The 19,875-nt window shown below is 33.1% G+C and overlaps 1 protein-coding gene across 4 annotated transcripts in view; it reads right to left on the reverse strand.

Moving 5' to 3' along the window:
• Ralgapa1 (Ral GTPase activating protein catalytic subunit alpha 1) overlaps positions 1-19,875 on the reverse strand; it is a 251,241-nt gene that overhangs the window by 95,768 nt on the left and 135,598 nt on the right. For all 4 annotated transcript variants that reach the window (XM_027929475.2, XM_071607832.1, XM_027929473.3 and 1 more), the window contains exons 26-30: positions 16,116-16,241; positions 13,384-13,442; positions 10,853-10,961; positions 7,991-8,101; positions 3,227-3,295 (exon numbers count right to left, since the gene is read on the reverse strand). In XM_027929475.2, coding sequence (XP_027785276.2) covers positions 3,227-3,295; positions 7,991-8,101; positions 10,853-10,961; positions 13,384-13,442; positions 16,116-16,241 — 474 coding nt within the window. The remainder of the gene's footprint in view (positions 1-3,226; positions 3,296-7,990; positions 8,102-10,852; positions 10,962-13,383; positions 13,443-16,115; positions 16,242-19,875) is intronic.

The following is a 19,875-nucleotide window of genomic DNA, read 5'->3' on the forward strand; positions in this document are numbered from 1 at the left end:
ATACAGGTACATCCAAGTATTGAGTAGAAAGAAGAGACTTAGTGCACACAAGAAAGGTAATGCTTTAAGGAGAGAAGAGAGAATGTTAAGAGCAAATGCCAACCTGGGCAACATAATAAACCCTCATCTTAAAACACACACACACACACACAAACAAAACAAAAACAAAACAAAACAAAACCTCACCAAAAACCAAAACAAAAAACCCTCAGAGCCTCCAGGCAAAAAAGAAAAATAACTTACAAGGGTAAGAGAATAAGACTGGCATCAGATTTTTCATAAACAATATACAAAGTAAGGCAGCATTTAAGAGACAAAACAAAATTTCAAGGAAAGCAAATATGAGCTAAGGATTCCATATCTAGCCAAACTGCTTTTCAAGTATCAACAAGGTTAACAGAAAAATTTTACATATTTAAGAGCTTAGAGAATTCTGTTCTCATGAGTCTATCTTGAAGAATAAAGATGAATTTTATCTAACCAAGAAGCTGACTGAGTAAACTTCAGCAAAAAACAAAACAAAACAAAAAACAAGTTATAAATCTCAGTTATAGTTGTAAGAATTAAAAAAAGAAAAAAATGTGGAGATAAGTATGGAAAAATAAAAATTTGTTATGATTTATTTCTATAAGTTATATGTAGAAATAAAATAGTCAAAATTTGAGGCAGATGAAAAAAGAGATGAACTCATTTATTAATGTATATGGTAAAAGATAGATAGGAGTTAACTTTTTCATTAAATAATTAAAAAAACCATTAAATAATCACAAACCAGATAGAATAAGGTTAAGTAAAAAGCAAGGTATGTGTGTGTTTATAAATAACCTCTAGAACAAAAGTGCAGTTTCCTAAATATCAAGAACTTAAAAACAAATCAGAAAAAAGAAAATGCATCATGCAGAGAAACACAGAAAATATAAGATAATATGCACAATAATGATGATGACAAAATAACAGAGGCGAGACCAAAAATGTAAGTCGTATCAAAATGGGTTTAATTTGCTAAAGAGACAAAGACTTTCAGTTTGGCTTACAAATCAAGACCCAAGTATATTATATTCAAGGATACAGTTAAACAAAAAGATTCAGAAATGCTAAAATTAAAGGGATTGAACAAAGGTATACCAAGCAATTAAAACAAAAAATTAAAATGCTAAAAGCTATAATTCAAAATGAAGATAAAGTATTTGTCACTATCTATGTATCAACACCTTACAAATTAAAACTATAAGCCACACAAGGAAATCAAGAAACTTCAAGTAGATTAGGGAAAAAAAAATAAAATACAAAAATATAAAAAATGTAAATGAATTTCTTGTTTTGGCTGGCATCCCATCCCCAAGATATCTAACAATGTATATGCAAATATTTTAAAATCAAAAAATATCCAAAATTAAAAACACTCCTGAGCTGGGTGTGGTGGTACATGCCTGTAATACAAGCAACTCCAAAGGCTGAGGCAGGAGAATCACAAGTTCAAGGCCAGCCTGGGCAACTTAGCAAGACCCTGTCTCAGAATAAAAAATAGGATGTAACTCAGTGGTAAACCACCTCTGGGTTCAATAGCCAGTACCACAAACAACAAAACAAACAACCCTCCTAAAACAACAATAAAGAAAACCCACTTCGGTTCCTAAGCATTTCAGATAATGAAAACTCAATCTCATATATATGACTCTTTTAAAAATGAAGACTGTGTTTACCAAGAACTGTACAATCTGTCTAAGTGGAGTTTTAAATGGATATGAAGGGAACAAATTAAAAATTTTGAGGTAATCTAATGAAATCAGTGATTTGAAAGACAGCAGAAATAACATGGCAAAAATAAAAGTGTAAAAGGTATGTAGTCTACACAACAAAGAAACTGGGACTAGGTACAGAAACATGAAACCTTCCAAATTGTACAAATTAATGGGAAGACCATAAGAAGTAAATAAAGCATACTTGAGATTTCATGCAATACAAGATGACTAAGAAGAGGTAGTAACACTAATAACTGCAGAACAGAATTCAGGATTGGGATGTCACAAGGAAAAGAAACAGAATAATTTTCAGAGTTTTTTTTTTTTTTTTTTTGTAATGGGGATTGAACCCAGTGTTGTTTAACCTCAGAGCCACATACCCATTCCCTTTTATTTTTTTATTTTGAGACACGGTCTCATTAAATTGCTTAGGTCCTTGCTAAATTGCTGAGGCTGGCTTTGAACTTGAGATCCTCCCGCCTCAGCCTCCTAAACTGCAGAGATTACAGGTGTGCACCACTAAGCCCAGAGTAGAGAAAAAATTAACAGAATCCAAAAGTAGCCTGTCTAACACAACTTTGTGCAATGATGGAGTGTTGAGTATTTGAAATATGTAAATGTGGGATTAAATTTTCAATGTAAATTCTTAATTTAGTTCAATTCTAATGTAAAGCCACATGTGTTTAATACCTACCACAACAGGCAGCATAAATCTAGTCTCCATATATTATATATAACATCTAGTATATAACTGAACAACAGGAAAATGGAACTCAGGCAAGAGGGAAAACATTCAATAGGAAGAAACTCTGTGATGACCCAGATATAAGATTTAGTAAAGACTTTAAAATAATTACAATAAGTATGTTGAGTCTTCAAAAAAAGATGCAAGTTACTGATAAAGAAATGTGGAATTTAATAAAATCATGAAAACATTAAAAGACACCACAGAGAAACTCTAGATCTGATAAATACAATATCTGAGGTAATTAAAGGACCTCATAATGAATTTATGAAAGTAAATCCCATCTTGTAGAACTCTTTGGTGAACAGAGGAAATGTCTTCTCCTCTGTACCTATCTCTATGTATTTTACATACTTTGCTTACTAGAAATATCTTTATTTTCCACCAGAAACAATTTTACAAAATCAAGTGGCTCCCTTCAGAGGTAATGAATTCTTAAGAATTAATCTTCAGGTATAATTTGGCAGGATATAGTAAAATAATTATAAGTGGACAGAATGTTCTCCAGGGTTCCTTACAACCCTGTGATTCAAAGATTTTATCAAATGGCCTGAAATTTAAACTAAAACATAATTTAGCTATACTTAAATAATGGGAAGACATATTTCACACTATAATTTACTGTGAACACAAGGTGAATTAATTCATATCGTGTAGTTACATATGACTTTGCAAAATTAACAAAATACAAGTATTTTAAACTAGAAGACCACATATTAAATATCAAAATTTAAATTACCCTTTTGTCCATTTCATATGATGAAGCTTCTGTACTTGGCAAAAGGTGGGTGATAGTAGCTATTAGGATCTGTATGTGAAAATAAGTAAGTTCAAAATATGTTAATGATACATTTTAAAAATTAATTGTTATATGCTAAAGTGATGTAAAAGCTACTGCTGCAAATTTTTCCTAAATGCATTATTTAAATATATTACCCTAATATATACATTGCTTTTTTAAGGTAATTTATTTAATAAATAATCTTTTCAAGTACACATACTTATCAATCATTTATAATCTTCATGTATAGAAGTTACACATATATTTTGCCAACTACACATAATTTCATTCTATTCAATTATGAAAGTGGATCAATGCATATAAGTACACAATTATGTTAAAAAAATCAGAAGATACAGATAAACAAAAAGATTTACAAAAATCATTGCAATCAATCAGATCAAGAAATTACTGTCTTTCCAGATCTTCCTATACAGGTTGAGCACTTCTAATTTTAAAATCCAAAAATGCTTCAAAATCCAAACCCACTGGAGTACTAATATGCACTCAAGAAACTCTGTGTTTTGAAGCATTTCAAATTTTTGGATTAGGGATGCTCAATTGGCAAACTCTATGCAAATATTCCAAGTTCAAAAGAACCTGAATCTGAAACACTTGGGGTCAGAAACAAATACATGCTTAAAAAAATTTGTATCTTTTTCAATTTATGTATATTATATACATGAATCTAAAATAGTGAACATGAAGTAATAAAAAAGAAAGATATTATTAAAATGAGGCAAAAGAGATTATTAAAAAAATGTATCAGGGGCTGGAGATGTGGCTTATGGTCGAGTAACCCTGAGTTCAATCCCCAGTACCAAAAAAAAAAAAAAAAGTATTAGAACAAATTTTTATTATACTTTTATTGCATATTATATTTTTAAAGCTTACTGTTTCAATGAATTAAATAGAAAACTTTTTCTAAATATATATTAAGAACTCAAAAAGCTCAATAGCAAAAAAACAAATAACTCAATTACAAAATAAGCAAAACACCTGAATAGACATTCCTCAAAAGAAGGCCTATGAAAGGTCAAGCATATGAAAAAATGCTGAACATCACTACTTATCAGAGAATTGCAAATCAAAACCAGAATGAGGGCTGGGGTATAGCTCAGTGGAAAAATGTGTGCATAGCATTCACGAGGCTCTGAGTTAAATTTCTAGTACTAAACAAACAAAAAATACATAATGGGATATCACCACACTCCAGTCAGAATGGCTATTATAAAAAGGCAGAGATAATGAATGTTGGTGAGGAGGTGGAAAAGGGGAATTTTTATACACTGATGGGAATGTAAATTAGTACAACCACTGTGAAAAACAGTACTAAAAATAGAAAACCAGGGTTGGGGCTGTAGCTCAGTGGGAGAGTGATTGCCTAGCACATGGGAGACATTGGGTTTGATCCTCAGCACCACATAAAATTAAAGGTATTGTGTCCATCTACAACTAAAATTTTTTTTTAAATAGAAAACTAGCATTAAAAATTAAAAATTGATGGGGCTAGAGTTGTGGCTCAGTGGCAGAGTACTTGCCTAGCATGTGTGAGGCACTGGGTTCAATTCTTGGCACCACAAATAAATAAACAAAGTGGGGGTCCATTGACAACTAAAAAATATGTCTTTAAGAAATTAAAAACTGAACTACCATATGTTTCCTTTTGTTTCCAAAGGAAACAAAATTGGAATGTGGAAGAGACAACACCTGCACTCCCATCTTCACTGCAGCACTAAGCTATGGAATCAACCTATGTGTCCATCAACAGAAGAATGGATAAAGAAAATGTGCTGTATGTATACACAATGGAATACTATTCAACGATAAAAAGATAAAATCCTATCATTTTAACAATATAGATGAACCTGGAGGACATTGTTAAGAGAAATAAGTCAAGCATAGAGACAAATATCTTCTTTCACTTCTATGTAGAATCTAAAAAAGATGATCTTGTAGAAGTCGAGAATAAAATAGTAGTTACTATTGGAAGGGGAGAGTAGGGGTGCGGGAAGGACAGACAGAGCTTGATCAACATGTACAGTGTTAACATTAGACAGGAAAATAAATTCTGGTATTTTATTGCACAGGAGGGTAACAATAGCTAACAATAATGTAGTTTTTCAAAAGCTAAAAGTGAGGATGTTCAATGTTCTCACCACAAAAAATGATAAATGTTTAAGGTGATGGATATGCTGACAACCTTAATTTGATCATTATACAATGTATACATATATTGAAAAACCATACTATAACCCATAAATATGTGCATTTAATTTCCTCAACTCAAATGTAAAATTTAAACAATTAAATATGCTTTTTACAGAACAAGGCTTTTCTCCCCAGTTGAATCTAGTATTTTGGGTGCACTTGCTTCACACTGTTAATAAAACTAGGCTTTTACCCATAATTCTGTGAATAGGTAACCATTAGTGAAATGCTTCAGTATTCTGTGATTTTATTTCTTCAACTACAGGTGGGGAGTAATAACTATTATAGGCTCTGGCCACTATAAAATATAGTAGAACAATTTGCACAGATATATTATTAAATGTTTGTGATATATAGGTTGATGAAGAAAATAAAGAAAAGCATATGGAGGCTTTCATATTGAAAAAAAAGTGTTTAAAGAACCACCTTAATTTTTACACAGAATATCAATCTTCAGTGGTTAAATTTTCCAAAGGTTTCAAAATTTCAAACGTTTTATTATTAGACACACAAATGTACATTCACATTCAGTCACTGTGTCCCACATAACATAATAACAGCTGCATTTATTAACATTTATATTTCATCACTTATAAGCCAAAAAAGTGCTAAGTGCTTTACATGTAATTTTTTCATTTAGCTTTTTTCCTACCACTGAGCTAAATCCCCAGGACTTTTTAAAAAAATTTCACACATGGTCTCACAAAGTTGCTGAGTCTGACCTCAATTTACAATCCTCCTTCCTCAGGCTCCCGTTGGCTTTAGTCTTTAAAGCAACCTGTGAGGTAAATTTTCATCCTAGATATGAAGTGTTCAGCTTTCAATGGGCTTAGTAACTTGTCAACAGTTTAAAAGTCAGTACACAGCAGAGTAAGTGGTTAATTAAATCCAGGTGTGTCTACTCCCAAACCTAATCTCTTAACCATAAACTATTTCAAGTCAATAGATACTAAATATTTTCTACATAAAAGTCACCCTAGACAAAAGATAGTAAAGATAAAAAATATGTTAAGGACCCTAAAATTTTATACATGATCATTTGGTCTCATTAAAATTTTTAATGTGCATATTAAAAATGTAGTTATAAGTTTATTGTATTTTCATTGTAAGTTATATTTTTATAAGTTATTACTTTGATGCATTAAGTACAAAAATTGTTCTAAATATACTTCATATAGGAAAAGGCTTTATTCACTATTCTGTTATAGAGACTAATGAGTGACATGCATGAGTGAGGAAAGCTTGTACTTCAGATTCTCAGACTTCGTTAGAATTCTGTTTCTGTCCTGTTAGTTTGTGACTTTATATAGTTACTAAGCCTTTAATTCCCTTATTTTAAATAAGTGAGGTACGAAGGGAATAATCTTCTACCTCAAAAAATATGTAAGAATTAAATAAAATATTTATGAAAAGATACTGATAGGGTGACTGGTAGATGGTAAGGTGATCAATAAATATTTGTGTTCACCTTTCCTAGAAATGTTATAAGAATACAAAGATAAAAAAGATAAATTCTGATTAGGAAGATCAGACAGGAAATTCTATTTTTTTGAGGAGATGGTATTTAAGCAAATTACTGAAAGATAAGGGGATAGAGAGAAGTAAACCATTTCAGATAAAAGGAAGAAAGAGTATGTTTAAGCAATGGTAAGCATATTCAGTTGCCTGGACAACATGGAACTTCAAAGAAATCTGCACGATTCTGGAAAGGCAGGTTGGGTCCTTGCCTGGAGGTTTTGAATTCACACCTAAAAACTGGGATCTATTTTATAGTTAAAAAAAACACCCAGAGATTTTGTTCCTATTTTTTTCAGGTAAGTGACATGATAAAAGTCATATGAATGCGGGGCTGGGGCTGTAGCTCAGTGGCACAGCGCTTGCTGAGCATGTGTGAAGCATTGGGTTCAATCCTCAGTGACACACAAAAACAAATAAATAAAATAAATGTGTTGTGTCCATCTACAAATACAAAAAATAAAATAAATTTTAAAAAGTCATATGAATATGAATTATGACTTGTAGGAAAAGACTGTACAGGAGAGAAGGCTACTGTAATATCTCACAGAAAAATAATAAAGAGCTGAAATATGTTATGTGTTGTAGAAAATACGAGAGACAGTGAAAAAATAATTAGGATGAAAAAATAACAATCTCATAAATGATTGACAGAAAAAGAAAAAAGAATAATGCTTTGATTTAGGTAATGGAAGGATGGCATGTTTTCCTCACCTAAGAGAGTAAAGGAAGCAGAATATACATTTGCAAAGACAATGGCATAAAAAGTTTACATGTAGTATTTCATTTTCACTACTATTAATAAGTGAAATTTGTAATAAATTCTTTTTTAATGATTTTACTTTGAAAACCAGGAACACAAGTTTCTAACATAAACACAATGAGACAGGATTTTTGATATTACAAAAAAGCATGCAAAAATTTTTAAAACTTATTGAATAACTTTATATCTATATCTAAGAATATTTCTAAAAAAAGAAATGAGAAACTACTTACTTGAATAATTTTCAAGGGAGAATCAGGTTGGTAAATTTGAAGTCTAGGTACATAATGAACCAGCATGTGAAGCATGCTGCAAGCCACTTGGGCTACTGTTTTATTCGTAAACTGCAATAACAAGAATAAATCATTGTTTAATATAAAGTTTCTTCATGATACTCTGGTTTCTTTTCAGATTCTATAAATCTTTGGCCTTTTATTAAGAAATTTCTTCATGAACTATTTATTCATCAGTGCATTAGCTGACTAAAAAATTTTAAATTTCATACATACTTTTTTGGTCATCATACATTTATAAGCGTTTATTAAAATCTTAGGAAGATAAGCCTTCAATTGCAAAATTTAAAAAAAGTCACAATGCATTCCAAAAACATATACACTTTTACTTTTTCTTTGTAATGTTTGACTGTCCTCATTAAACTTTTATTAAATGTTTTCTTACCTGAATTTGTGCACTGGTCTCTAATTACTAATCTTGTTATCAATTTTTCTACTGTTTGTTTGAATGTACTCTTTACAATATTTCCAAATTAAATTTCTAAAGTATTGTTTGATCCTGGCATTCTCTATACTTAAAACTCTCAGATGACTCTCCAATAGCATTATAGTTTGGATATAAGGTGTCCCCCCAAAGCACCTGTGTTATGCAGGAATATTCAGAGGTTAAAATGATTAGATTATGGAAGCCATAATCTAATTAGTCCATTCTAATTTGAATGGAATAACTGGGTGGTAACTGTAGAAAGGAGGTGGGACATGGCTGAAAGAGACAGGTCATTGAGGGGCATACCCTAGAAGAGTTATTCCCTGTGACTCTCCCTCACATCACCCCACTACTTCTGGCCTCCATGAGCGGAACAGATTCCCTCTGCCTCTCCCTTTCACCATGTTTTGCCTCACCATGGGCCCAGAGCAATGGTGTTGGTCAACCACAAACTAAATCTCTGAAACCATAAGCTAAAAATAAACTTTCCTTCTCTAAGAAGTTCTTGTCAGGTATTTGGATCACAATGATGAAAAGCTGACTAACATAAATGGCATGAAGTCAAGCTTTTTATGCTTATCTATGTCCAAATTTCACTCTCTCAAGTTCCAAATTCCTCCTCTTTTCCAAAAATTTCTCTGATAACTAAGACAAAATTTCTGCTTCCTCCAAACTGCAGTTCAAACGCACCATTCATCTAGTATTCTTAGCTTTACCTACTTTGTTAACACTTATTTTAATCTTTTTTTTTTCTGCAAAACCTTTTTTAAATTTTTTTTATTTCTTACATACATGACAATAGTGGAATGCATTACAATCATAATTATCCATTCACAACACAATTTTTCGTAACTCTGTATATAAAGTATGTTCACGTCAAATTATGCCATTATACATGAGCTGTCATTATTATTACTATTATTATTATTATTTTGCATTACAATTCTTTTTTTTTTTAATTGGTTGTTCAAAACATTACAAAGCTCATGACATATCATCTTCCATACATTTGATTCAAGTGGGTTATGAACTCCCATTTTTTTACCCCAAATACAAGTTGCAGAATCACATCGGTTACACATCCACATTTTTACATAATACCATATTAATGACTGTTGTATTCTGCTACCTTTCCTATCCCCTACTATCCCCCCTCCCCTTCCCTCTCATCTTCCCTCTCTACCCCATCTGCTGTTGTTTAATTCTCTCCCTTGTTTTTTTTTTCCCCCTTTCCCCTCACAAACTCTTATATGTAATTTTGTGTAACAATGAGGGTCTCCTTCCATTACCATAGTTTCCCTTCTCTCTCCCTTTCTCTCCCCCCACTCGTCTCTGTTTAATGTTAATCTTTTCCTCATGCTCTTCTTCCCTGTTCTGATCTTAGTTGCTCTCTTTATATCAACGAAGACATTTGGCATTTGTTTTTTAAGGATTGGCTAGCTTCACTTAGCATAATCTGCTCTAATGACGGTAGGGGCGGAGGGAAACAGAGGACTTTATTTTAATCTTTTCAGTTATATCTACATCTGTCTATATCTTGAAGCTAGTATTTTATATACTAATATAAAATATAATGTAATTTTATATTACATTATCCTTTATTTTGCCTAGCAAAGTGCCTGAATATGGTACATATTCAGAAATACCTGTCAGATAAATACTATTACTATTCAAAAATATTTATTAGGTAAATTTTATGTTTAAACACATACTGTATTAAAATTTTTAAGACAAAAATAATATCAAGCATCCTCTGATTAAAAAAATATCCATTTATCAATTAAGGTTCTCTAAATCATTACTACTTCTGAAAAAAATCTTATTCTGGGGAGGGTGGGAGGAAATGCTGGGGAGTGATATTGGCCAAATTATATTGTTATATTGTGTGCATATATAAATATGTAACCATAAATTCCATCAATATGTACAACTATTATGCACCAATAAAAAATGTGGAAAAAAATCTTATTCTGGTTACAAAAGAGGGCATTTGAATGATAAGCCAAGAGTTGAATAGCTCAAGAATTTCATAAATGTTAAAAATCAAGAGTAAGTTACAAAAATACTAGTTAAAAAACAAACAAACAAAAAAATTCCTTTATGTCTTAAAGGACTGGTTTCCTTCTTAGGAGTCATCCATATGTATTTTAAGGAAAAATTCAAATCCAAAAGAAGTTGTATGGTAGGTCTCCTACTTAGTGACATCTCCAGGCTGGGACCATTCTTAAATCATTCTTAAAGTTTCAGGATCAAGGAAAAAATGTAATAAATGAAGACATTTATTATAAATTATTCAAGAGCACAAGATAAAATTAACATTTAAAGAAAAAATAACTATGCGTTCTTAATAAATGTCACTAAAAAGTTGTCTTTACCTTTAAGGAAACACAAATTACATTCAGAGCTTCTTTAATTTGAGGATGATGAGACTCATGGACTAGTTCTTCACAAATCCAAATACCTAAACTGCAAAGTGCTACACATCTGCAAAAAAGGCAACAAACAATGATACAAATAAAAGTGCAGGAGTCTTTCAGTAAAATGAAATCACCACCACACCAATCAAGTGACACAGAATGAACATGCACTGTATAAGTGATTTAATAAATTTGTTATTCTATTGGTGATTAAGGAAGAGAAGGGGGGGGGGGAGCCTAACCCTTAAATCCTAAAATGAATTTTCTATTATAATCTACTACTCAAGGTCACAGGGTCAGATAACACATGGCATCTTTCTAACAAACCCATGTTAATAAAATGACAAAACTGTAAGGTTTTCCAAACAAATATTTAACCTGCTTTCAAAAGGAAAGAGTGTAATTTTATTGACTGGCAACAGTAAAATGAATTTAAGTAAAAACATGAAGTTGATGGAGTAAGTAAAATACTATTGTTGTACCTTTTAAATTGAACACAACTGGCCACAAATTCTTTTAAAAACTATTTGAAAACACAAAATTCATATAATTTACAACGTAATTCCAACAAAAACAGGACTTGTAGAATTTTTGTTCTGTTCTCTAATGTCTGGCAACATCTGAATCAGGAAGAATTCTATCAGCATGTTCAAGTTTAGGATTCTGATAAAGTATATAATATAATGGTTCTAAGTCCAAAAAAAAATATTTTTCTACTTGAACACAGCAGATCAGTCTCTTCTCACAGTGTAAAGTGCTAGAGTACTACTAAATTTTTTACTATTAAAACTGCCAAAAAGTCTTCATAGTAAATTCAACTGCTTTATTTCTTCCCTACTGTGAGGATAATAATTATGGCTCTGCCTTATCTGATAGAGCAGGTTATCTAAATTTTCTGGGCTCCAGTTTCTGTATTTATAAATCAAAAGGTAAAAACTGTATATTTCTCGAGTTATTATGAAATGCACTGCCATAATAAATACAAAGTGTCTAGAACACACCTAGCACACAGAAAGGGCTTAATAAATGTTAACTTTAGGTTTAATAAGTATTAGTTTATTAAGCATCAGTTACTGAATAACAAAATTGGGAGAAGGTGATATATCAATCTCTCCCAATTTGATGAGAATTAAATGAAACAAATATTGGGGAAAATTCTTGTAAACTTGAATGAGATCAGGGTAAAAGAATTTGCTCAAAGAGGTTTGTTTTTAGTTAACTTGGCTACCAAGTGAGAAAGACTTGTAATGGAGTGGTTTCATGTAACTAAACTGTTCATGTTACATCATTTTTAATTGCTAGAAAAAGAAATTTAAATTAGAATTAGAGGGCTGAGGCTGTAAAGCGCTCGCCTAGCATGCATGAGGCACTGGGTTCGATCCTCAGCACCACATAAAAATAAAATAAAGAGACTGTGTTCACCTACAACTAAAAAATATATGTTCAAAAAATAAAAATAAATTAGAATCTGAATGGTCAAAGCCATGATCTATACCTTTTGAATCTTGGATCAACAAATATATACATGATTGGAAAAGGAAGCTTCACAGAGGTAAAGTCAGAGGAGAAGGACTAATGTTGAAACTAATGACACACATTAAAATTAGCATCAAGAAATATAAGATATAACTTGAAATTTTAAGGAAGCAAGGGAACATAGTGTATTCTGGCAACCTCCTAATTTAAGTCTCTTCTTTTTGAGGAAAGGTTTATTTAGCAAGACAGAAAATGTCAGTTTTATATGATTAAGACATAAAAAGGAAAAATTAAAAATCTTGTTGCTTATATTCTATTAGAAATCATAATCAGCTGTGTACAGTGGGAAATGCCAATAATCCCAGCAACTTGGGAAGCTGAGACAGGAGGATTGCATTTCAAGGCCAGCCTTCACAAATTAGCAAGACACTCAGTAACTTGGTAAGACCCTATCTCAAAATAATAAAATAAAAAATTAAAAGAGTAGGGGATATAGCTCAGCTGTAGAGCACTCCTGGGTTCAATTCCCAGCATCAATCCCCCCCAAATCATGATCAATACATATGAATATTAAAACATACTATTTTTAGATATATTACAGTCTACCATAAAAATATTTTGTTTTAATTCAATTCAACAAACACCCATTGAGCCTATGTTGTATTTCAAGGTATTATATAAGAACACAATGATAAATATAATCTGAAGAGAACACAAAATGTACTTAAATAAATCAAAATAACTCATTTTACATATACCAGACACAGGGTTAAATAACTGAAAAAGATGAACAGGTTTTCATTATTATTTTTTAATGAAGGAAGATTAGTATGTAATCATGAAAAAAAAAGTGAGAGTATTTAATCATTCAAATAATTTAAACTTGTAGTTCAGAATGGCTTTTGTGTGTCTGAAACAACCTGAACTGCTATAAAAATTCAATCAACTTCTAAAATGAGATTTCAAACACAGAATAGTTGTAGTAAACGTTAATCTAAGAATACCTGACCTACCGTGCAGGACCAGAGGGCTCATCCCTTGCTGAGCTTAATACAGTTTTGATTATGAGTTCCTAAAATAAAGGAAAATAGTTAATAGCAAATAGTAAGATTTTCATTCACTTAGTCAACAGATATTTATTAGGTGGCCAATTTGGGCTAGGCCCTGCACGAGGTATTAGAGACACAATAGTTAAGAGAACAATTTATTCTCATGTAAATACTTTTAATAAAGAATCCAATGTTATTTATACAAGTAGCTAATAAAACAATTTATGAAATTTGTACCAAAAGAATATGTTAAAAAATAACCTTTTTTCCTGATTGGAAAAGTCATAAAGGCTCACTATAAGAAAGATAATTAAAGCAGAATTAATATCTTAAAGTCATGAACATCTTTTTTAAGCTTTGAGAAATAGCATTTAAAAGCCGCCAACAGATGGTTTCACTGATGAATTATACCAAATATTTAAAGAATTAATACTAACCCTTCTCAAATTCTTCCAAGAAAACTAAACAGGTAGGATACTTCCAAACTCAATTTATAAGGTCACATTTACCCTGATGCCAACATCAGACAAGGGTATTAACAAGGGAAAAAAAAATTATAGGCCACTATCTCTGATGAATACAAATGCAAAAATCCTCAAAACAATAACAATAAACCAAATTGAACAGCACAATAAAAGAATCATACACCATTACCAAGTAGGATATATTCTATGGCTACAAGAATTGTTCAACACATGTAAATCAATAAACATAATATACCACTTTAACAGAATGAAGGATAAAAATCATATAATCATCTCAATAGGTAGAGAAAATTAAAACAATTATCGATCCTTGACCTTCAGGATCTTCTGAAAATAAAACAAACTATTAAACCTTGAAAAGCTAAGGTAAATTCATGTAGTTTCTGTTAAGTGTCATTGTAAATTTGCACTGAGCCACTTGATTGTACGTGTAAGTCAAATTCATTTGTTCACATTAATGAGTATATGCTATATATCAAAAAGTGTTAGGTCATGAGGATATAATAGTATATAAGATCACATGGGGGCTGCGGTTGTAGTTCAGTGGCAGAGCGCTTGCCTAGCATGTGTGAGGCCCTGGGTTCGATCCTTAGCACCACATAAAAATAAAGTAAATGTACAAAAAATACAATAACATTATTTAAAAAAAAGATTTCATGGTATTTGTCTAAAATAGAAGTTAAGCACTGAGTAAGAAATTACAAGTATGATAAATGTTATGAAGAGAAATATGGATTCTAAGGAAAATATAAGCAACACATAAAAATCATCTGCATGACAACACATAAAAATCATCTGCATGACCCCTGAGGAGCTAAAGTGTCTTTTTCTCAACCTTTCTAATTCTGAGAACAAATTAAGATCAATCATAGAGACTACCTGGGAATAACTGTGACAGGCACAGGATTGTTAAGCCCTTTAGAATTTATATGTAAGCATTCAGATAGAGATAGGTCTTGACAGTGATTGAATTATTCACTAAACAGCATACTGTGGGTTCAGAGCACTGATTTTTTTTATCCTTACTAAAAGAGGTTTTCACAGCACTCCCCTCTACTTAGGTTTAACAATCACTGAGTCTAGCCATGTGTAGTGGTACATGCCTGTAATTCCAGCAACTTGGGAGGCTAACACAGGAAGATCACAAGTTTGATACCAGCTTCAGGAACTTAGTGAGACCCTGTTTCAAAATTTAAAAAAAGGGTGGGGAGGCTGAGATGTAGCTCAGTGGTAGGAAAACCTAGGGTTAAACTGCCAGTACCACCCCCCCACCCAACACACACACACAAGAAGTACTAAATTCAGAGGACTAAGGATGCTGATCATGTCACACACTTTACCCTTTCAATAGAGGCTGAACTCTACAGAGGCACAGAACAACCTTTTGAGAGTCTCCTATCTGAAATTTTTAACATGTGTATTTAATACACTGCTCCTGCCTGGGCACATTGTTTTTTAAAGGATTACTATCTGGGATCTGGAGAGGTTCTCTTTGCAACTATATAATCACTGCTAATATTACACAGGCTGAAGGGTTATGGTGACACATGCCTGTAATCATGGCTACTGGGGAGGCTGAGGCAGGAGGGTTGCAAGTTCCAAATCACCCTGGGCAACACTGAGAGACCCTGTCTCAAAATAAACAATAAAAAGGCCTGGGGATATAACTCAATGGTGGAGTACATATGGGCTCACTTACTAGTACAAAGAAAAAAAAATATTATACCAACTACTATCCAGGTCCTGTAACATTTAGGTACATAGGATTACTACCTCAATTCCAAAGTTTCATATAGCAGTACAGAATTTTCCATTACTTTGTTTGATACTACATGCTGAGAAATTGGGAGAGGGAGTCAAATATGTAGGTATAGTTTGCCATCTCAATTCCAGAAGCCTTACATTAGCAACACCACATCTGGTTCATAGGATGTTTTGATAAATGCTCAGTGAGTGAATGAATGAATCCTAAGAAACAAACATGAATAGGTTCAAAAATGAGATAAAGATACCAAAGTAATTTAAACACATCCAGAAAAATAAAAATAAAAAGGCAATAATCCTAATTAACATTCCAGTTTTTGTTCTGGGAGATTTAGCTGGTTAATGTTGTTCAACAACTCAGTAGATTTCAAAAAGAAACAAATTTTATTGCATATATTTTATGTTATAAAATCAGTTAAATGCTACAAACTGTATCTGATTTCTTACCTTCACATCTGTAAACTGAGACACAGCAATATCTGGAATATTGGGATGGAGAGCAGGCAGTTCACAATACAAGTTGGGAAAGCAAACCAAAGATCCCAGAAGAACTTGTGCTTCTACTCTTGGCGCCTATGTATCAGATTTTTAAAAAATCTTTAAAATATATTTGTTATTACACTAACCTAAAATTACTTTATTACTCAACTATATTATAAAGGGAAGTAGGAGTATAAAACAAAATTCAAAAAGGGGACACACAGAAAGATTAAGTTTCTATGTATACTTTCTACACAAACTATTGTTATTCTCAATTGAGGTAAAGGACAAATAACAGAAATTTCCTCAAAAGTATCTAATAGGCAGAAATAAGCCATAGTTAAGTTATATTCCTACTTATACTCTCATTATCTACAGCACACATTTACCCTGAAGAAGAACTATAAATACTTCATATTTTACTTTATTTTTTAAAGGTAACACACAATGTGACATATTGTTCTAATAAGCAGATGATTCAATGCCACTAGACTGTATGTTACAACCTACAGATGAATAAATGTGGATGAAAATGTCAATTATATCTTTAAGAAACGAACACCAGTCTAAAAAAGTTTTATATAACACATATGGAAAAAGCATTGCTTATGATACTTACTAAAATAAACATTACAATGTATGCCTGGCCTGCAGATTGAAGTAACTCTTCATCTTTTTTCCTTAGCTGTTATTAAGTCATTTCTCAATTATCAATACTAAGCATTATTTTTCCTCTCTGCCTCTTGCATGTCCACCAAACAACAACACCTACCTACTAATGCTTAATATTAAAATATCTGCAAATAGATTTATATGCTTAACAATACTTAATAAAATGTGAAACACTGAACAACTAGAAATATAATACTTCTATTCATATTAATCAAAAACCAGTTTCCAAAAGATTTACCTGTCTTAATAATTTGTAATAGAGGCAATGTAGCAGTACTCTACTATGTTATTTTTCAAAACAAAATGACTCCTTTCTAGATTTAGAGATACAAGGCAGGAGTCTGAAGGAGCAGGATGAGCTCACATTCCCAATTTAGAAGTTATCCTATAAAAATGAAACTCATTTAAAAAATAAATATATAATGAAATTGATTAGCTAAGAGTTTTTCTGTAAAGGTGCTAAGGCAAATGGGAATGTTTGGGCCTGTGGATATAAGAGAACAGACCTAGAATGTGATTGTAATTAAGCAAAACTGAATCAGTTATCTTGTAATCTGCCTAAGGAAGAAGAGAAATATTAACAAAGGAAAATGATATATGAATGAGATCTAAAATGGGAATGAGATTTGGACTAAATAGTTCCAACACCATGCAGGGGGAAAGACTATCTTAAATCTCCAGTTGAGATGTGTTAGGTTTGATTTCAAAAAAGGATCAATTTCCTATATTAGCCTTCTTTAAGAAATATTCATCATATAAAACAGAGAATACAGAAAATGACTAATTTCTCTATTTTCCCAAAGATGTCACACAACCAATGTATAGAGAAGTTAGTTACATGAAACGCAGACACACCGACTGTGCAGTGCAGGCCCACCCAACTGCGCTGCAGGCTCCCCATCTACCAACATGGCCACAACCATCACTGAGCCGCCTACGGCTGCGGGTTCATCTCCCAAGGTGGCTGTCTCCAACTTGAGACACTGCAGCTACCATCATAGCCATCTTGATGTGGTAGCCTCCACCTTGGGACACCAGGTAGGGCTGGGAGAAAACACCTCTGCAAACCCCTACTTCCCCGCAGCACCAAGGCCACCCACTGTCACCACATGGCCACCCTCACTGACCCATTCCTGAAAGCAGTTGCCTCTATCTTGGGACACCTAAGCCACCATATTGGGTTACCTCTGCTACTAACATTGCCATCTTGAGTTGGGGCAGCCTACATCATGGGACACTCTCCAGGGCCTGAAAGCCCAACATCAAGGTACCTACAGATTTGCCGCTGCTGCTGCCATCATCTAGGGACATGGCCGCTTCTATATAGGGATGCCAGCCAGGGCCTAGAATACCATCATCAAGGCACCTGCAGGCTTGGTAACATCTGAGGTCTCCCTGCTAGATGTGCTAATAGACACCACCTTGCTGGAGAGGCAGGAGAGCGCCTTGCATGGGGTCCATAGATTGGAAGAGGGTGTGAGGGCATCTTGCTCTTGGCTTGCCCAGCCAACCAGTCTGGCATCCACTGGGTATCCAGGGCCACCAACCCAGCCTAGAGCTTGCAGCTATGTGGCCAGCCTGCAGCTCTCAACACCTAGTCCTGATCTGCCTGATACAGAACAGCTCTCCACAACAGGCACGTAGACCCCAGCACTCAGCCCTTAGGACCTCTGGAGAGAGAGGTGCCTGATTGGGAAGTTGAAAAGGTGGGAGTGGGAGGGAAACAGTTTAGAGACTAAATTAGAGACCAGGAATTGTGAGGTCTGCAAGCAACATAAGGGGCTAAGATCAGGCTCCCATATCACACGAATGGACCCCAAAAGAGACTCCTGGGTGCAGTCTTCCAATGTAGACTGGAAATTGCCATTTTGCACCTTGAGGAGTTCCGCCTCCAAGACTCACCCTACCACCCTAGAAACCCTCACCTTCCTGAGGGTAGAGATACCAGCAAACTCCACATAACTCTACCTATTGGATGAGAAGGGAAGCAGAGAAACTATTGAACTCCAACAGAAATAATTGTTCAATTTTCTTTTGAGATTTTTCTTCTTTTCTTTTCTGTTTTCACATCCCCACCAGTTTTGAAACCAAGTAATTTTCATACATCAAGCTACTGAGGACTGGGATGTCTGAGTAGTATATTACAGTTTTATTGTATATCACTTTAGTTTTGCATTATTGAATATTTTTAATTTTTTTTCTTATTTTATTCCTTCTCTACATTTTCCTCTCACTTATTTCATTCCCTGGATTGTCTTACTCTCTTTTCTCCTGCTCACAGCCAACTTCTACTGATTCCTCTTTCACTCTTCCAATGATCTAATACTTCTATCTTCTCCCCCCATCTACCTCATAAACATCACATCCTACACTACCCTGTTCTCTCTCTATCTTTAAATTGTAGACCCTTTGGCAAACCTATTGTATATATTATAGACAATAACTGAATACATCATTTCTGTTTATTGCGACAAAACTGTAAATGTCTTAATAGCTACTATTTGGTTTAAGGCTGCACACTGTTTGCACTGGTAACTGTTAATATTGATCTTCCCTTTAAAGGCAAAGTAATGGAAACCTATAGGGGCACTATAAATCTATAGGGTAGAAACCATAATACCTTGAATCCACACTGCTAGAAGACACACCAACAACATGAAAAAACAAGGGAAGAAAGCACCCTGAACCAAAATGGTTAGAATCCACTGACAACACAGTAGAAAAAATATCAGAGAAGGAATTCAGAATGTACATAATTAAACTGATCTGTGAAGTAAAGGATGGTGTCAGAGAACAAATACAGTTAGCAAAAAATCACTTCAATGAAGAGCTAAAAAACAAAACAAAACTTCTGGGGGGAAAAAAACCCACACAAATCCTTGAAATGAAGGAAACAATAAATCAAATTAAAAATCCAATAGAAAGTATCACCAACAGACTAAATCACTTGGAAAACAGAACCTCAGGCAATGAAAACAAAATATATAATCTTGAAAATAAAGCTGAACACAAAGTGAATATAATAAGAAACCATGAATAGAACATCCAAGAATTA

The sequence above is a fragment of the Marmota flaviventris genome, chromosome 2 (genome assembly GCF_047511675.1).
Source record: "Marmota flaviventris isolate mMarFla1 chromosome 2, mMarFla1.hap1, whole genome shotgun sequence".
Taxonomy (NCBI): domain Eukaryota; kingdom Metazoa; phylum Chordata; class Mammalia; order Rodentia; family Sciuridae; genus Marmota; species Marmota flaviventris.